Here is a 20,852-nt window from a genome sequence, read left to right as displayed (position 1 = left end):
GTATTGGGAATGAGTGGTGACTGTTAATTGATGGTTAAGTTTTGTATTAGGCTTGTTGAGTAAGTTTTCTTAGGGAGAATGAAAATACCTATCCAATAAACTTCCAGGCTATACAAAATAGGAGACAGCAACTGAAGCCTGCCTGCATAAAAGAGATTCCTGGATAACCAAGAATCAATTCTACCAGTAATTTTTTATCCAAAAGCACACCACAATCAGCAAAAGAGAGCCTTGAAGAAATTAGGGGAACCCTAAGGTATCTCACGGGGAGAACACCCTCCTTCATATTACTGTAAAAGTTTAATATATACAAATCTAAATTATTCAATTAATACATCTAGTGAAATATCCTTTTATTTTCTATAATATCCTAGAAATATGATACAATTTCACTAATTTATTAGCATGCTATATAACATGAAGGGGGGCAATCTTGTGAGTAGTCATCATCGAGGTGAAAGACTGGAAACAGTAAGGTGATTTACAGAAAGATTAGTTGTGGGAATGTGATTAGTCTGAATGATTCGAGCCACAACAAATAGAGGTTGTTTTGGGTGAGGAAGAGATGCTGATTCGTTTCCCAACAGAACAAGCACAAATGAGATCGTGGGTCTATCCGCTGGATCCTCTTGCACACACAACAACCCAATATGCATGCACTTTAAAACTTTTGTTGTTGGGCACGACTCCATCAACAAAGGGTCTACAAATTCCAATTCTTTTCCTTCATTCCATAGTCTCCATGCCTATCAATATACATTTAAAGTAAATATATTTCTTATGCATACAATACATCATGTTACGAATTAGCACCTCCTCCCTCATGAGCAAAGGGTGGGTGAGTTCACGAGTTTAAGATATATATGATAAATAACCGCTCTTTTTAAAAGACAGATAAGAATGAGTGAATATTTTTGAGTATACAATTATGAGTATTGTGGACAAGTTTAAGACCTATAGTGAAAATATGTAATAAGTGTGAGTGATTGATATAACAAAGTTGGACTCAAATTCATAAGGTTATTAAGCTTTTGGATTAGGAGGCATCCCCACTCTTGTGTCGACATGTCAAAAAAAAAAAAAAAAAAAAAAAAAGCCAACAAAAGAAACATACATATGCAAGCAGTGTTTGGGCATGCTCCGTGAGGTAGAAGCCGCTATTTTTCTTCCCACTAATAATCTCAAGTAATATCATGCCAAAGCTGAAGACATCAGATTTTATAGAAAAGAGTCCCTCCATTGCATATTCGGGAGCCATGTATCCACTATTTTGAGCATATATAGCATTACCATTCATGTTATTGTTGTTGTTGTTGTTGTTTTTTTTTTTTTTTTGTCTGAATTTCATTTAAAAATTAAAATTGGGGGAAAAAAAAAAGAAATAACACAAAAAAGAAGAAGAAGAAGAAGAAGCGAACTCACTATGTTCCGACAATTCTTCGAGTGTTGGCCGAGTATTGGTTTTCACCAAAGATCTTAGCCATTCCAAAATCTGATATTTTGGCTTCCATTTCATCGTCCAACAATACATTGCTAGGCTTTAGATCCTGGGGAATGATTTTAAGACGGGAGTCCTCGTGAAGGTAAATAAGTCCTCTAGCAATACCAGCAATAATGTTATAGCATGTCTTCCAATCAAGCTCAATGCGTTTTTCTAAATCTAAAAATAACAAAGATAATTAGATTCGAATTAGCAACCTTTCATCTGATAAAAAAATTTAAGCTAATAAAGAAAGTTAGTAAAGAAAAAGGGTCAAAGATCAAACCAAAGATAAAGAAGTCAAGGCTTCTATTGGGCATAAATTCGTAGACAAGCAGCTTTTCCTCTCCCTCTATGCCACATCCCAAGAGCTTTACAAGGTTTCGGTGTTGAAGTTTTGCAATAAATATGACCTCATTTTTAAGTTCCTCTAAGCCTTGCCATGACTTTCTTGACAGTCTTTTGATTGCTACTTCCTTACCATCTGGCAGCACACCCTGCCGGGAGAATCATCCATAAATTCAGGCCCCATATATATGATGCAATAATTAGGCCATGACAAAGAAATAGAGAAGTTGGTGTTACCTTGTAGACAGTGCCAAAGCCACCTTGTCCGAGCTTATTTGAATCTGAAAAGTTGTTTGTAGCTGCCACTATTGTCGATAGATCCATGAAGGAGAGTTCTTCAGCACTCACTAATTCACCGTCTTGTGTAATGGCAACTCCAGTGTGGCTTGTCAGCTCATGTAATAGTGCTTTCTGGCTTTTCTCATCATCTGCAAATAAACATGAAATTACCTACTTGTTGGAAAACATCTATGATGGTAATTAGTAGTTAGCCAGTTAGATAAATTCACCTCTTTGTGCTCTCTTGTTCCTCCCATGATAAACAGCACAAGACCCAACAACAACTGCTATAACCGATATTGGGATACAAGCAATCACCACAACCATCCAAATCTTCAATTTAGGCCCTGCTTTTCCAAGACCTCTATTTTAAAGGAAATCAATCAGCAAAATTCTTATGTCCTTATCTTTGGAACTTGGGTAGGTTAAGATCACACTTGAGGCGTTGTAGAAGTGGTAGAGCTGAAACCTCACATTACAATTCGGACTAACAATAATATCACCTTGGCGTGAATCGCAGCATGCATGAAGATCTCCCAAGGCAGGCACCAGACAACTATAAGAGGAACTTTTAGAGATGTCCCTAGTACATTGTACAAGACCATAAATTGTTTTCTTCCTGGAAAATTTAATTTCCCCAGTTGCAAACATGCCCTTCAAAGGATCAGACGCAGCCTCCTTTGAGATGTTAATCATTAAGTACTTTAATACTTCATCAAAACGAAATGGATTTGATAGATTTTTCTCCAGATAAATCTGCTCTGGATACTTTCCAGTATAAATCATAAAGGAAAAGAAATTCTGCAAGGAGTAGCAAACTTGGCAGAGTTCAAACCAAATCATTGGATCTTCAGTTTTGCACTGCTTCAAGATTTCCTGGCTTGCATTCTTTATGCAATCCCGGCAAACTGTGGAGTTGACATCCCCTCTACAAAGTGCTTGAGCATAGACTTTTGTGTCCTCCCCAGTAGAGTTGTTGTAAAAACCTGTTACCGAAGTATTGGATGGCAATGACTGAAGAAGGAGCTTGAGATTGTTTTCAAATGGGCTGCTGAGTGTGTAATTTCTGGACTCTGGGTCACAAAAGGTATAAACAGGATCTCCACTGGCAACACTACAAGAAATTAGGTCTTTAGGGGCGACTTTGAGTTGCCCTTAAAGGTCCTAAAGTGGACGCTGTTGCCAACAGCGTCGACTTTTCGACCCTAAAGGTGTCGACGCTAATAGTCCGACCCTAATGATCAAATGTTTGATTATCAGGGTCCACTTAATGATCACTTTTAGCGTCAACTTTTTCGACCCTAAAAGTCACAATGTTTTGACCCTAAAGATGATGTACACGGAAGCAAAAGTCGACCCTAATAGGCAAGCATTAGTGTTCACTTTTAGTTAACCATTAGGGTCCACTTTGTCGACCCTAATGGTCCTTAAAAAATAATAATAATAATAACTATCAGCGTCCAAACCAAAGTGGACGCTAATAGTTAACCATTAGTGTCCACAAAGTGGACCCTAATGGTCCTCAAAAATTAAAAAAATTAAAAATAAAAAATTAACTATTAGCGTCCAAACCAAAGTGGATGCTAATAGTTAACCATTAGCGTCCAAACCAAAGTGGACGCTAATAGTTAACCATTAGCGTCCACAAAGTGGACCCTAATGGTCCTAAAATTTTTTTAAAAAAATAATCTGCGATCGATCGCAGTACTAGTAGGTTTTCGACATTTTGCGATCGATCGCAGTTGGAGTGCGATCGATCGCACTCCAAGTGCGATCGATCGCAGAACCAGGGAACACTGGTATGAGTAACATATATCGGCTAACTCCTAACCACAATACTTCTAACATATATCAATAACAGTCCCACTAATACATGTTAATTATGAGCAAAAGGAGAGGAGCAACATAGCTAGTTGTGTATGTCAAAAGCAAGCTGCCTCCTATAACTGGATCCTGTTATTTATTGAATGTGTCCTGAACAATTTATCTATTAATCATGACAAGAGTAAAAATATTGTACTCTGTTTTGAGTGAAACTAAAGATAAATGTGGCTAAAAAAATTCAAAACATCAATGTACATATAGTTCGTTTAAAGCTTTCTTTCTTTCTTTTTTTTCTTTCTAACATGCTTGTTCACATGAAAGCCTCCTCTTTTATTGAACTCTTTGAATTGATTGACAAATTGTTAAGGTTGGTTGTCTGAAATAGTAAGATTTATCTTCCACAGATTAAGCAACCAAAGAATAACTAACTAGAACAATCGGTTGATGAAATATCTGCAAGGGCATCATGAAAACAAAACTCCAACCAACAATATTATCAAATGTTTGAATGAGCATATTAAATGGATTGCAGGATGGCTTAGATATGTGATCTTGAAGGGTCATGGCACATAGCTCTTGTGTTAGATAGAAGTACTATATATCCTCATAAGGTAAAGAAAGGTAATGTTCTCAGCTTCTCGCCTCCACCTAGTTTTATTACTTTCACTTCTCCCTTATGAGCCATGGTCAACTCCACAAATCTCTTAGTGATGCTATCTATATGTGTCAGCCTCCCATTCTCAGCCAACAAAGCTACAAGAAATTACAGAGGATTGCATACATCATAGTATGTCTAAGTCAGATTCTTGCAAGAATATGCATTTAAATTATGAATCAGCATAATGCATAGAATCAGTAAAATCGTGAGTTCAACCACAAAGTACAACTCTTCTTACCCAAGAAATTCTTTGTCAGATCAGAAAATTTAGCTTCAGCAGAGATTTCCTGGAGGGCCTTCACTCTTGTATCTGCTGGGACTGAGAGATCCTTTGCGAACTGAGCAAAGGTCGGACTTTTCTTAGAAGCCTCTACAAGGTTAAGAAGCTCAGACTCAACCTTTTCCAGAGCATTTCCTTTTACTGCCGCTATGTATAATGCAGATGCATAGTTACCAGATCCCCCAAACATAGCTAGAGGCACCTGTAATTTCACGGAGAAGCAACAAAGCAAGATAAAGCAAAATCCATGTGATGGGATCTGACACGAAATACGAAAACAATAAACAGATCATAACAGAGAGTAAACTGAATTTCATTGTGTGCTACATGTGTGAAGTTACACATCTATGTAAGATCTGTTGAGTATTGACAGTTTTTTTTAAAACCAAACAATAATGGCAGGCTACCTAATGGGGTAGCCTTCACCCTCCCCAATCGCTACAAGGGCTAGTGGTTAGACCTTACATTTGCTTCTGAACATGCATAAGTTTAATAGCTAAATTAATACTAAAAAAAAAAAAAATTTAACATAGGCTAAGAGAAAGAAAAAAAAAAAAAAAAGGTGAAATTTTGGTTAGTATTACGTGCCAACTATCATTCCCCAAATCAGAATATATGTTTGAGCTTCAACATTAATAAATATGTGAATAATCTCACTTTCAATTGCAATTCTTTAATCATATCACTATGTTCCACTTAAATCAACGTAAATGTTTGATGCAGGGCAAATTTGTAAGACTGATACATGTATCTCCCAAACAACTAGAACAAAGCACACAATGAGGAAATATAGAGCAAAAAATTATCATATATTTTTTAACGTATATTTGGTCCTTCAAAACAATTCTTTTCTTCGAAGTCTACCATATGGTATGAAACTCAAAATAACACAAACACATGCATATATGTATAATGTATGAAAATAAAATATTTGCTTAGAATATTGGAAAGTACCCCAGAACGTGTTGAAGGCTAACAAGTTCAATTACCTTAACCTTCTCTTCCTTTTGCCCAGTGGTAGTGGCATAATTCCTTGAGAACTGCATGCAAGAATGGCCACTAATTAGACAGCACACAAACAACACAATGAACAATTAAGCAAACAAATGCATAGACTTGATTAACTGGAACTTGTAATTTAATTTTATCAAGCAAAGCACTCTTTGAAAACCTCAGAACAGAAAATGCTTTAACATATTAACACCTGCAGACTGATTTATCCACAGATACTTCCTCAGAACATCAAAGAGAAATAACAGCTTTAGCACATAACTGTGATTAAGGTCTACAAAATGGGCCGTCAATGAATGATTAACATTTCATATAAATTTAGGAGAAGAAATAGCATTAATAAAAGATTATAGCTTATTGACTTTGCTGATTTTGAAAAAGCAACAAAGATTAAATATATCGCTAATTCTCACCCTGCAGTGGTAATGCAAATTGACATGTTTTCAAATACATTAATTGACACATTTTGCACAGAAAAGCCGAGAAGCCAACTTAATAACTGAGAATATGTCAGAGGATAGAAGGATTCAACTTCTTCAATCACAAATTTCTTTGCTAAGGAACTAAGGATTTCTCTTTTTGGTTGAAACAAGAAATCAACTTGGCACCCTTTTTCCTTTTGATGAATAACTTGGCACCCATTTCTAATACAATTATTTGGTTGGTCAATAAACATCTCCTCGTTTGGAACAAGGAACATCAACCACTTTCCCAGAAACCAAACAGAGAGTAACCCACACTGCATTGCAAACTCTTGACAAAATAAAGTCACTAATCTAACCCTAAACCACATCAGAAACAAACACATCAAATAAAAACCAAAATAATAATAATAATAATAATAATAAATAAAACAACCAGGTTGTCTGTTAATGAACCATTAATCCTTTAATCAATAACAAATTTTCCATCTTTCAGAACCAGAAACATCAAACACCAAAATACCCAAATAGCATTTATCTTTCCCTCTACTTTCTCGGCAATCAAACTGAGGGTAAACTGAAACCGCACTACCAAAAAATCGAAAGAATATAGTCACTAATCCAACCCCAAATTCGCAATGGATACAAACACATCAAACAAAACCCAAAAATTAACACAAAAATTGCAAAAATTTAAAGTTTAAAGAGGTTACCTCGAGGATTTTTCTCCCCTTCTTTTTCTTTTTCTTCTCTGGCTTCCCCAAACGATCCACCCTCTCTCTTTCTTTCTCTCTCCCTTTCTCTCTCTCTCCCTCTTTCAGCTTCTCAGCAAAGCCTTGTATGAAAGCTTTCGTCGGTCAAAGTTTGGGAGAGCAGCGGTAGAGAGATTGAGAGTGAGAGTGATGAGGGAGTTGTGAGAGGGGTGTTAGGGAGGATTCTGGTGTTTTGAAGGTTTGGGGAAAAAAAAGACGCGGTTTATGAAATTTTTGATCCGAAAATTTCAGATACTCCGCCACTGGATGGCGCTTATTTTTCGCACTCAATAGGGGCGACTTAGTCGCCCGAGCCTCAAATTTATTTATTTATTTTTTTAAAAATTATACTTATAATTTTTAAATTTTTATTTATTTTTGTTTTTCTTTATTTTCTCCTGTAATATGTTTTTATTATTATAATATTAACTAATAATTTTCGTTTAATAAATTTTTATAATAAAGATCATTAAGTTGATATTTCTTTTATAATTAATTATAAGATCAATACAAAATCCAAAGATAATATAACTAATGCACTAAGATAATATAAAAAGCTTATAGTTCAATTGAATGTTCGATTGAACTTTCAATTGTATTCAGTTTGATCGATCAATTGATCTTATCATGATCAATCTAACTAATTCATTAGGTTCAATCGGATGTTTGATCGATCAATTGATTCTATTACGATCAATCGAACTAATTCACTAGGATTGATTGGATTTTCGATCAGATGTTTGATCTTATCACGATCAATCAAACTAATTCACTATGATCGATTGGATGTTTGATCGATCGGATTTTCGATCGAACATTTGATTGATCATTTGATTCTATCACGATCAATCGAACTAATTCACTTGGATCGATCGGATTTTCGATCAGATGTTTGATCCTATCACAATCAATAGAACTAATTCACTATAAATCGATCAGATGTTTGATCGATCATTTGATCTTATCACGATCAATCGAACTAATTCACTAGGATCGATCGGATGTTCGATCAAACATTTGATCTTATCACGATCAATCGAACTAATTCATTAGGATCGATCGGATGTTTGATCGATCATTTGATCCTATCACGATCAATCGAATTAATTCAATTTCAATTTCAATTGTTTCAACCATTTGATCTTATCACGATTAATCGAACTAATTCATTATGATTGATCGGATATTCGATCAATCTTTCAATTTCAATTGTTTCAAGTTTGATCGATCACTGATTCTATCATGATCGATCGAACAAATGCACTAGGACCAAACGGATGTTTGAACGAACCTTTAATTTGTTTGAAGTTTGATCAATCATTTGATCCTATCACGATCGATCGAATATCTGATAATTTATATAAAATAAATAATGACATATTATCGAAGGTAAATTTTTGGGAAATAACATTTTATAACTAATACACTAATATAATATAAAATGCTTAGAGTTGAACTGAATGTTCGATCGAACTAATTTTTCATTTTTTATTACAGTTTAATTTTATAAAAGTTTTAATTTCAAATTAAGAGAAAATTTATAATTTTATAAAAGTTTATTTTTATTTTTTAGAAAATTTATAATTTATAATTTTATAATTTTATAAATTTTATAAAATTTATAATTTATAATTTCATTTTTTTTAGACCATTAATTTTATTTTATTTTTACTTTTCTACATACTCTTTAGCGTTCACAAAGTCAACCCTAATACTTAACTATTAGGGGTGACTTTCAAAGTCGACCCTAATACTTAAGTATTAGCGTCCACTTTTAGTGGACGCTATTGCCCATCAATTTTATTTTTTTATTTTAATTTTTATTTTTCTACCTACTCTTTAGGGTCGACAAAATACTTAACTATTAGGGTCGACTTTGAAAGTCAACCCTAATGATGAGTCTTTAGCGTCCACTTTTAGTGGACGCTATTGCCCATCAATTTTAATTTTTAATTTTTTTTTTAATTTTTTTTACCTACTCTTTAGGGGCGATAAAGTCCCCCCTAATAGTTAAGCATTAGGGTCGACTTTGAAAGTCGACCCTAATGATGCGTCTTCAGCGTCCACTTTTAGTGGACGCTATTGCTCATCAATTTTAATTTTTAATTTTTAATTTTAATTTTTTTTTTACCTACTCTTTAGGGGCGATAAAGTCGCCCCTAATAGTTAAGCATTAGGGTCGACCTTGAAAGTCGACCCTAATGATGCGTCTTCAGCGTCCACATTTAGTGGACGCTATTGCTCATCAATTTTAATTTTTAATTTTTAATTTTAATTTTTTTTTACCTACTCTTTAGGGGCGATAAAGTCGCCCCTAATAGTTAAGCATTAGGGTTGACTTTGAAAGTCGACTCTAATGATGCGTCTTCAACGTCCACTTTTAGTGGACGCTATTGCTTATCAATTTTAATTTTTAATTTTTTTTAAATTTTTTTTTACCTACTCTTTAGGGGCGACTTTATCGCCCCTAATAGTTAAGCATTAGGGTCGACTTTCAAAGTCGACCCTAATGATGCGTCTTCAGCGTCCACTTTTAGTGGACGCTATTGCCCATCAATTTTAATTTTTAATTTTTTTTAATTTTTTTTTACCTACTCTTTTTATCGCCCCTAATAGTTAAGCATTAGGGTCGACTTTGAAAGTCGACCCTAATGATGCGTCTTTAGCATCCACTTTTAGTGGACGCTATTGCTCATCAATTTTAATTTTCAATTTTTTTTTTACCTACTCTTTAGGGGTGACTTTATCGCCCCTAATAGTTAAGCATTAGGGTTGACTTTGAAAGTCAACCCTAATGATGCGTCTTCAGCGTCCACTTTTAGTGGACGCTGTTGCCCATCAATTTTAATTTTTAATTTTTTTTACCTACTCTTTAGGGGCAATAAAGTCGCCCCTAATAGTTAAGCATTAGGGTCGACTTTCAAAGTCGACCCTAATGATGCGTCTTCAGCGTCCACTTTTAGTGGACGCTATTGCTCATCAATTTTAATTTTTTATTTTAATTTTATTTTTTTTACCTACTCTTTAGGGGCGACTTTATCGCCCCTAATAGTTAAGCATTAGGGTCGACTTTCAAAGTCGACCCTAATGATGCATCTTCAGCGTCCACTTTTAGTGGACGCTATTGCCCATCAATTTTAATTTTTAATTTTTTTTTAATTTTTTTTACCTACTCTTTAGGGGCGATAAAGTCCCCCCTAATAGTTAAGCATTAGGGTCGACTTTCTAATGATGCGTCTTCAGCGTCCACTTTTAGTGGACGCTATTGCTCATCAATTTTAATTTTTAATTTTTAATTTTAATTTTTTTTACCTACTCTTTAGCGGCGATAAAGTCGCCCCTAATAGTTAAGCATTAGGGTCGACTTTCAAAGTCGACCCTAATGATGCGTCTTCAGCGTCCACTTTTAGTGGACGCTATTGCTCATCAATTTTAATTTTTAATTTTTTATTTTAATTTTTTTTATCTACTCTTTAGGGGCGATAAAGTCGCCCATAATAGTTAAGCATTAGGGTTGACTTTGAAAGTCGACCCTAATGATGCGTCTTCAACGTCCACTTTTAGTGGACGCTATTGCTCATCAATTTTAATTTTTAATTTTTTTTTAATTTTTTTTTACCTACTCTTTAGGGGCGACTTTATCGCCCCTAATAGTTAAGCATTAGGGTCGACTTTGAAAGTCGACCCTAATGATGCGTCTTCAGCGTCCACTTTTAGTGGACGCTATTGCCCATCAATTTTAATTTTTAATTTTTTTTACCTACTCTTTTTATCGCCCCTAATAGTTAAGCATTAGGGTCGACTTTGAAAGTCGACCCTAATGATGCGTCTTTAGCATCCACTTTTAGTGGACGCTATTGCTCATCAATTTTAATTTTTAATTTTTTTTTTTACCTACTCTTTAGGGGCGACTTTATCGCCCCTAATAGTTAAGCATTAGGGTCGACTTTGAAAGTCAACCCTAATGATGCGTCTTCAGCGTCCACTTTTAGTGGACGCTGTTGCCCATCAATTTTAATTTTTAATTTTTTTTTAATTTTTTTTACCTACTCTTTAGGGGCAATAAAGTCGCCCCTAATAGTTAAGCATTAGGGTCGACTTTCAAAGTCGACCCTAATGATGCGTCTTCAGCGTCCACTTTTAGTGGACGCTATTGCTCATCAATTTTAATTTTTTATTTATTTTTTATTTTTTTTACCTACTCTTTAGGGGCGATAAAGTTAAGCATTAGGGTCGACTTTGAAAGTCGACCCTAATGATGCATCTTCAGCGTCCACTTTTAGTGGACGCTATTGCCCATCAATTTTAATTTTTAATTTTTTTTACCTACTCTTTAGGGGCGATAAAGTCGCCCCTAATAGTTAAGCATTAGGGTCAACTTTTAAAGTCGACCCTAATGATGCATCTTCAGCGTCCACTTTTAGTGGACGCTATTGCTCCAAAAGTCGACCCTAATGATGCATCTTCAGCATCCACTTTTAGTGGACGCTATTGCTCATCAATTTTAAATTTTAATTTTTTTTTTTAATTTTTTCTACGTACCCTTTAGGGTCGACTTTCAAAGTCGACCCTATTGATCTTTTATTTGTTTTATTTTTTTTTTATTTTGGTTTTTTTTTTAGCTTTTAGCGTCCACTTAAGTGGATGCTATTGGTGTACTATTAGGGTCGACTAATGTGGACGCTAAAAGTTTTTTTTTGGCCCCTTAATTTTTTCGTGCCCCTTTAATAATTCCCGCGTGTATATTAGGGTCGACTTTCTAGCGTCCACTATAAAGTGGACGCTAATAGTCAACCTTTCGACCCATTATTAGATGTGGACGCTAATAATTAACTATTATAGGCGACTTTTAAAAGTCGCCCCTAATAGTTGAGTATTAGGGGCGATTATAAAGTCGCCCCTAATGAGTCAGTTTCTTGTAGTGCAAGGACAGGGCGCATTAAAAGTGGTATAATTAAGAAAAGCATAGCTGAAACTGTTGGAAATAATTTTGGATGGTGCACAAATTCTCATTAATATAAAATCATTGCAATATAAAAATTAACAATAAAATAAATGAAATACAAGAGATGAAAAGTAGAGTATGGAAAGATCTCACAATGTACTATAGAATCACGCAAAAGCGTTGTCCTTAAAGGTTGATTCGTGCCTCCCGGAGTGTATAACTCGGTGCGATCGGATCCTTTGACACGCAACCTCCCAGGATTAGACTATAGTGTCTACCTTTGTTAAGGACCCACTTCCAAATAACGAAGAGTAATAGAACAACCCAATTATCAAAGTTGGTGATGGACTTCAGAATATTATTTGTAGAAAAAAAAAAACCAATAATATAGCATATGGCTTTATGCCATAAAAAAAGTGTTTTGCAACACACTATATGACCTTAGCCTTAGATAGAAAAGAAGTGTTTTTTTTTCTTCTATCTCTCATATATGTTCTTACCTTCAATGTATTAGTATATCTATATATACAAGTGCTGGAAAGTATGTCATAAAGGAAATCTAATGAACAAACGGTCAAAATGTTAAAAAAACCTCTCAAGCATAAAACTTGTTATAAAATGCAATAAAACATATTAACTCCAAACGGTTATAAAACGGTAAGGAAATCAATGGGTTAATGACATAACACCAAAAAAGGATAAAACATTTGTTAATAATCAAATGGTCAAACTATAATAAAAGTTGTTAAAGACTAACATTCAAAACTATAAAAATCAATTAAAACTAATTTTTATTTAACTTATAACCAAGTAATAAATACAAACGGTCACAAAAGTTATATCTCATAACCAAGTAATAAATACAAACGGTTATAAACCAAAATGGTTAAAGATGATTTTTATTTCTCATAAAAACTTATGAAGATAATATCAAATGATAAAATATTTTCAAGTGATTAAAAAATGAATGTTTGTAACAAATATTACAACAATCCCCCACATGTTACAAACATTAGAATAAAAGGAGATTGAAAGCATGCATCGATGTGGTACCCGAAAGTTTTAACCGCACCTAGGATAAATAAGTAGGAACTTAATGAATCATGGTAGAGTTAAACTCTTTTAACCAAATCCACAAGTTAAACAAACTTATCATCCACATAACTTTCTCCAAAAACAAAAAATTAAATCAAATCAAATAAACCAAAATTCAAATCAAATCAAATAAAGAAAATTGGGTTGTTCTATAGCGGGTTGGCGCCTTATACAGGCCATGCGCCTCTGGGCTTCATGAGTGCTCTAGAGACTTGCCAAAGTCTCATAGGAAGCGGCACCACCTCCACACTCACATAGGTGGCGTCCATCAAGAATGCGTGCAGAGAACATCCCATCTCAACAAGTATGGACTATGAACCCATTAAGAGTTTTAAACTCATCCTTACTCACTCTGCATCTTTTGTTATTACACCATAAAATGACTTTCATGAGCGCTCTAGAGACCTACCCAAGTCTCATAGGAGATAGGACTCCACACTCATATAGGTGGTATCTATCAAGAGTGTGTGCAGGGAACACCCCATCCCAACAGGTAGGGACTATGGATCCATTAAGAGCTTTAAGCTCATCCTTAATCACTCTGCATCTTGTACTGTCTTACACCATAGGGATGGACTCATAACTAATCTTTTCAACAAGATAGTTAATAAACATAAATTGATAGTACCATACCTCATTTCACTTGTGACTTCGTTTCCCATTAAACCTCATTCATGGGATCTCCAATCACATAGGTTGGGTATCAATCACAGTGTCATGATTTGGGTATCAGTCCTATCCCCCTCGATGCTTCTCTCACTAGCCTTCTTACTAGTGGCTTGGTCAAAGAATCTGTAGAATTCTCTTATGACCTCACAAAGTCCATGGACATATACCGGTCTCAATAAGCTGCCTCACAATATTGTGCCCTTTCTTATTATAAATTATTTGCTCGAGCTTTGGCAGCCTGAAAATCACAATAAACACATAGGTGGAACTGTGTTAGCTTATAAAGACAAATAAATTAACCAATAGGTTCTTAGCCATTCATCTTCAGTTCCTGCCTTCTCCAAGGCAATTAACTCTGACTCCATAGTAAACCTTGCTAAGCAATTCTTTTTTAAGGACTTCCAAGAGATAACTCATTTAGTCACAGTAAACACATAGCCACTAGTAGGCTTTGCTTATCTGAATCAAAAATCCAGTTAGCATCACAATATCCTTTGAATATAACAGGATAATCACAATATGACAAACCAAAATTAATTGTGCCTTTAAAGTTTCTCAACAATTTAGAGATAGCATCTCAATGCTCAATACCATGATTATGAGTATATCTACTCAATCTACTAACAATATATGTAATATATATCAAGGCATATACAGTTTGTCAAAACATCAAGCTATTAATGATTTGTGCATATTTTTCTTGCAAAACACAATCATCGTGATTCTTAACCAAATATATTTTTGAATCATATGGTGTAAACATAGGCGGATAATCAAAGTGCTCATATCTTTTAAGCATCTTTCGAGCATAATATATTTGAGATAAAATAATGTAATAATTATCTCTAATAACCTTAATGTCCAACATGACATTCGCTTTACCTATGTCTTACATATCAAAATTAGATGCAAGAAATCTTTTAAGTTCATGCACAACATCAATGTTAGTTCACAAAATAAGCAAGTCATGAATATAAACAAATAATGACACATTCATTATTGTAAAACTTGCTATGCGTTTACTTGCATCATTAATCAAATATAAATTAAACAATATCACCTTGTCAAACGCCATTGTTTAGGAGCTTGCTTTAATCCATACAAAGATTTCACCAGTTTGCACACTTTATATTCTTGACCGAGGATTACTAGCTCCTCGGGTTGCTCCATATAAATCTCTTCATCATTTAGAAAAATAACTTTGACATCCATTTGATGTACAACAAGTTTATAAATATAAACAATGGCAAATAACATTTCAATAGATGCAATTTTAGTAACTGAAAAATAAGTATCAATTAATCAACATTTTGCATTTACTTGTAGCTTTTAGCTACCAAGTCTACCATGTACTTATCTATTGTATCATCCGGTTTAAGCTTCTTCTTATACACCTATATATAACGAATTGATTTGCTCTTAGAAGGTAACTCAACGAGTTCCAAAGCATGGTTAGACATAATTTATTCAAATTCGTTATTTATACCTTCTAACAAAAAAAAAAAAATGCATCAAAAAGAGATTTAATTGCTTCATCATAACATATTGAATAATTATCAACAATATAAGCAATAAAATCATTACCAAGATTCCTTCCGTTCTAGTCCGCTTGCTTTTTTCTCAATTCTTATACATCACCAATAATTTATTAGAAGCAACAGAAAATTCATGAAAGAATTTTTCCTTATTTTTCAAAGGAAACACGTGCTCAAAGAAAATAGCATTTTTAGATTCAATAATAGCATTGCAATCTAAAACATCACTCTTGATAGTAAGGAATCTATAGCATGAACTATTACATGTAAAACCAATAAAATCACAATCATAGGTTTTAAAACCAAGTTTCCTCATTTTAGGTTTGGGTAACATTGATAAGCGCCGAATGTTGCACATTCAAGCCCCTTAATTTGCATATGTTAATTCCTTAGCGTTGTTATTTGTTTGATTTTGTTTTGTTTTTGTGTTTTCAGGTTATAAATAAAGATGCAATTAATTCCATTCATTTTGGGCTTAAAAGCACACTTTGAGAAGACCTAGAAGATATGATTAAGCTTAACCAATCATGGTTAAGTTTAATCAAATAAAGGAAGAGATTAATTCGGAATTTCTAAAATTGGAGTCAAAATCGGATTGGATTCAATTTTGGATTTTGCATATGTCTCGATATTTTGGCCATAACTTTCAGCTCAAATATCAGATTGAGGTGATTCAAGCGGCACTGGAAAGCTAACTCAAATTTCTACAAATCATTGTGAAATAGCATTTTCCTAATTCGGAGCGCCGCATTGCCAAAATCGCCCCGCAAGATAGGAACGCAATTCTGGGCGAATCCTATTCCGATTTGGACTTAGGTTTTCTTTATCCTAATTGGACTTGGACTTAAATCTCCGAAATTTCTAGGTTTCCTAGGGCTTCTAGGACTGGCTTGCTCCCTATAAATAGACCCTTAACCTTCAAGAGAAGGTGTGCTTAGTTTTAGATACAAAAATCTTCTTGGAGGCTTGACAAGTTGAAGAGGAGATAATCCATGGCAGGAGGCCATCCTAGCACCCCGATGAGCGGCTAATTCTGTAATGGGGTGTTGATGTAGCCCTATCCAAGCACAATGGTTTGATTGTATTTACTTTCTAGATTTTCAATTTATGCATGTTGATTGTATAACTCTGAGGATTGCTACAATTGATTTATGTTCTTAATTATTAAATGCAATTGTTCTTAAATTCCAAAATCAATATTTGTGAAATTCTTCTCTTGTCTTAGAAAGTATTTTACTTTTATTGATCTCAAATCATTCTTGTTTTCTGTGATTATGAGGATGATGGTTATACAATGGGTTTAATTGACATATGATCAATAGGATTTGATAGGCCATGCCTAGGGAAGACGGATTGTACTACACCTTAGTTTAGTGTAATTTAGGTAGACAGTCCGTGCCAACCGAAGATGGGTTACACTTATTCATTGATTGTATGTATCCTGTTATAGAATTTGATAATTTATACCTAGGGAAAACGGGTCGTACCACGTCTTAGTAGTTAGGTGGACGATCCGTGCCAACCGAAGATAGATTATGCTTATTCTTTAATAAGGTAGTTTCTTGTTTATTTATAACATGCATATAATGAATTTATGGGATTAATTATGATTAACCATTGTTGTGCGGATAGAGGTGAAGTCAATACCCTACTCTCTCTCTCTTATTTTAAATCTCTTTTATTTTCATGCACTTTAGTTTTTAAGCAAATCAAATCAAAACCCATTTTAATTAAGTTAACTTTGATCTTTTAATTTTGATAATTAAACCCTTGCAGTCCTTGAGGTTCGACACCCTCTCTATAGCCGTATCCTACAAAGATTCGTCCTATTGCGAGTGGTTATTTTTATAATTGATATTTTTGGTCACAAAAATACCACATCAATTTTTGGCGCCGTTGCCGGGGACTGCTTAACGGTTTTATTGTCAAATTTTAGAGATTAACTTTAGCTTAATAAATTATTTTCCTGTTTTAAGTTGCTAAATTTTAATTCTGTTTTGCGTTGATTTTATTCTTTTTCAGAAACTGCAAACAGGTCCATAAGCTGCCTTCTCTGTGACTGCGATCGAACGCACCCTACCGTGCGATTGAGCGCACTTGCGGCATCCTGCATCCAGACCCTAAGTGCACACTAAGGCCGTTTGTGAGCTTGTTTGTTTTCTGTTTTAGCTTAATTTTTTTTTTTTTTTGTTTTCTTTTAAATTTCTGTTTAGTTTATGCTAGGTCGTCGTTCTTTATCTTTTCCATTAATTTCTTGCGACCTTGAAATTGAACGCACTCTTAGACGAATTAGATCCCAAAAGAACTCTAATTTGCTAGAAGAGCGTTCCACTGAGACCATGGGGGACGGTAACCACGTAGCATTGCAAGATCACTATCTTCCTACCACTTACACTACTCCCACATGTCTTCGGTTGCCGGAAATTACGGCAACCCATTATGAAATTAAGCCTAGCACTATACGAAGTTTACCTTCCTTCTTAGGGCTTAGCACTGAAAATCCTTATGAATTCCTCAGTGATTTCGAATCAATCTGTGAGACCACTAAAATGAATGGATTCACTGAGGATGCCCTAAGGATGCGTCTTTTTCCTTTCTCCCTCAAGGAAAAAGCCAAACATTGGTTCCAGTCCTTAACACCCAATTCTATCACTTCTTGGGCTCAATTGCAACAAGAATTTCTTAAGAAGTACTTTCCCATAGGCATGACCAATGATACTAGGAGAGCCATTACTACATTCTCCCAGTACGAGGGAGAGGATTTCCATGAGACTTGGGATAGGTTGCAGACCTTGCTTAGATCATGTCCACACCACGCTGTCCCAAAATGGCAGCTAGTGCAGTGTTTTTATGATGGCCTGACCGAGTCCAATAGAAAAATGGTAGATGCATCATGTGGGGGGACATTCATGTTGAAAAGTGAAAATGAAGCATGGTCTATGTTTGAAAACTTAAGTAACAATTCTCTTCAGCAGGTTTCCGCCAGACGAAGGGCACCAGCACCTAAAGCACCCAAGACGGAGAGTTTGTATGAAGCAGGCCATTCCCCAAACATAGCCAACCATGTAGTTGAGGCTATCACCAAGAAGCTAGATCAAGTTTTGATGACTGCTGGTTTTACTCCTAATATTGCTCACAGGCACACACCACATAAATCTTGCTCATTTTGTTCAAGTCCTATGCATCATGAAAATAATTGCCCTCTTGCTGGAAATTATATTGATGTTGCTAATGAGCAGGTTAATGCAGCTTTCTCCAAACCAGGTAATGATCCGTACTCCAATTCCTACAACCCCGGGTGGAGAAATCATCCCAATTTCTCATGGAAGAACTCAAATTCGGGCAACTCAGCCCCAGGGCCATACAATCAAGCTCAATCCAACAGGCAGCCCTACCAACCTCAGTCCACTTACCGGCCTCCACAGCAGCACTACCAGTCTCCATCAGAGTCTAATTTTGAGGATCAGATTCTAAAAGCAGTGAATGAGCTAACCAGCGAGATAAAGCAGTCAATCAAATCTCAAGAGGAAAGAGTAAACTCACATACCCACTCCATTGCCAAACTAGAAGCTCAAGTTGGACAACTTGCCAATACCCTCAACAGGAGGGAAGAAGGAAAGCTTCCAAGTCAGCCAGTGACCAACCCTAGGGGACTATACGTGGTAGAAGGAAGCACATCTCAGCTGGAGCAAGTTCAAGCCGTCACCACATTGCGAAGCGGAAGACTGGTTGACAATCATGTGGAAGAAAAGAAGGATGAGCAAATCGAGGCCCCACAGAATTTGCATCAGGACAAGGGTAAACAAGTAAGCATCGAGGCATCTTCATCATCTACCCCCACTCCTGAGGTACCATATGAGCCTAAGGCCCCTTTCCCAGAACGTCTCAAGGCACCTTCCCACTTCGGGAAACAAGGAGAGAAGATACAAGACATGATGGAAACCTTCAAGCAGGTTCAAATCAACATCCCACTCCTTGAGGCCATCAAGCAAATTCCAGCCTATGCAAAGTTTCTCAAAGACCTATGCACTCAAAAGAGGAAGAATCAGAAGCACATTCCCAAGAAGGTCATTCTCACCGAGCAAGTAAGCTCTCTGATTCAGCATAACACTCCTCCAAAGTTCAAAGACCCTGGAGCGCCTACAATTTCATGCGTCATCGGAAACACCGAGATTGAGAGAGCTCTCCTCGACTTAGGAGCTGGTGTTAATTTGCTTCCATACTCGGTATATCAGAAACTGGGCCTAGGGGAATTGAAACCGACAAGTACTGTCTTGCAATTGGCTGACCGCTCGATCAAGAAACCCCGCGGGATTGTGGAGGATGTCATTATCAAGGTGGACAAGTTCTACTATCCAGTTGACTTTATAGTTCTGGACACAGAACCGGTCCCAAATCCAGAGAAGCAAATTCCTGTCATCCTTGGGCGACCTTTCCTTGCCACAGCCAATGCATGCATAAATTGCCGAACCGGAGTAATGAAGATCTCCTTTGGAAATATGAAGATCAGATTGAACATCTTCAATGCCTTCCAGAATGCTCCAGATCAGAATGCATGTTACCTCTTGGATGACATTGGAGAAACTGTTGAAGACCCACTTCCTGATCCTCCATCTAGAGCCCCATCATGGAGCAACCCACTGGAGCCAATGCCTCTCACTTCAAGTACTCCACCACCTGATGACAACCCCACAAGGGACATATTTCATTCAAAAGCTGCTGAAGTTGATTTCATCGGGGTGGAAAATTTTTTTGCAAATTCCCTGGCTACCCCAGTTTTTGAGAACTCCCATAGAGACAAGAGGTTGATCATGAAATCAGTTCGGGACAAACACCCTGAACATTGTCATGGGGAGCATCAAGACCTATTCGCAGGGAGAGGCAGTTTCGGGATGTTAAGAAGAATCCTCTTCCTTGTGGAGTGCTACATGATCATAAAGAAGAAGGGATGGAAGAGCTTGATTGGACTTCTGAAGGATCGAGGTAAGATCCTTCAGGACTCGGACTTACATTGAGAAATACCTCCTAGGATCAAGTGCAGGCCCTGTGCGCTTGACCCTCCACTCCACTAGGGCATATGATCTCCATCCAGGTTTATTTTCTCCATTGTTGTTTCATTCTTTGTTTATCTTTTTACAACAATGTGTGCACTTGATTGGTATTTGGTTGGAGTATCACTTTGTTTTTCAGGACATGTGTTTTTGCATACAAGTTTGGGGGTATGATATGCCCACATCTGCTCATTCAGGTATTTCTGTACTCTTGATCTTATTCTTTAGTTCTATATATACATTGGGGACAATGTATGATTCAAGTTTGGGGGTATGGAAAAACAAAACACGGTCCATTTTTGTTGTTATGTCATTCTTAAGCATATGGTTGAGCTTTGATTTTGGTTTAAATTTCATTGATAGGCTTAAAGTTATGAACACATGATCATATGACTTAGGGATTTTAAGTCTTGTTACTTACTTTTGGCAACATGAGATGCTTCTTGTTTCAATTTAAATCTATCTTGAGCACACTAGCACATGTCTGTGAGGTATGAATTTTG

General features: G+C 35.9%; 2 protein-coding genes across 2 annotated transcripts; both read right to left on the bottom strand.

Annotated features, from left to right (window-relative positions):
* Positions 1–402: 402 nt before the first annotated feature.
* On the bottom strand, positions 403–12,021 carry LOC148589809 (cysteine-rich receptor-like protein kinase 15). Its single transcript, XM_088517871.1, has 8 exons — positions 11,991–12,021; positions 2,524–3,237; positions 2,338–2,469; positions 2,066–2,256; positions 1,767–1,977; positions 1,423–1,660; positions 1,115–1,265; positions 403–746 (listed from the first exon to the last, which is right to left on the bottom strand). The coding sequence occupies exons 1-8, from the start codon at positions 12,019–12,021 to the stop codon at positions 447–449; spliced, it is 1,968 nt and encodes a 655-aa protein (XP_088373997.1). The 3' UTR covers positions 403–446.
* Positions 4,399–7,159, bottom strand: LOC132162350 (ATP synthase subunit O, mitochondrial; the record flags this gene model as incomplete). The annotated part of the gene is made up of 4 exons (XM_088517872.1): positions 4,399–4,684; positions 4,828–5,071; positions 5,859–5,909; positions 7,016–7,159. Coding segments are annotated over 4 exons (588 nt in total), but the record flags the coding sequence as incomplete, so codon positions are not given.
* Positions 12,022–20,852: the final 8,831 nt, after the last annotated feature.

The sequence above is a fragment of the Corylus avellana genome, chromosome 1 (genome assembly GCF_965113065.1).
Source record: "Corylus avellana chromosome 1, dhCorAvel1.hap1.2, whole genome shotgun sequence".
NCBI lineage: Eukaryota > Viridiplantae > Streptophyta > Magnoliopsida > Fagales > Betulaceae > Corylus > Corylus avellana.
This window is presented reverse-complemented; position numbering and strand designations above follow the sequence as displayed.

Bases quoted from the DNA above. Each gene is read 5' to 3' on its own strand.
- LOC148589809 (XM_088517871.1), bottom strand. From the start codon at position 12,021: ATGCTTTTCTTAATTATACCACTTTTAATGC. The intron at 2,257-2,337 runs GTGAATTTATCT...GTTTATTTGCAG, and splicing joins GAACAAGAGAGCACAAAGAG to ATGATGAGAAAAGCCAGAAA. The intron at 1,661-1,766 runs GTTTGATCTTTG...TGTTATTTTTAG, and splicing joins CCTTGACTTCTTTATCTTTG to ATTTAGAAAAACGCATTGAG.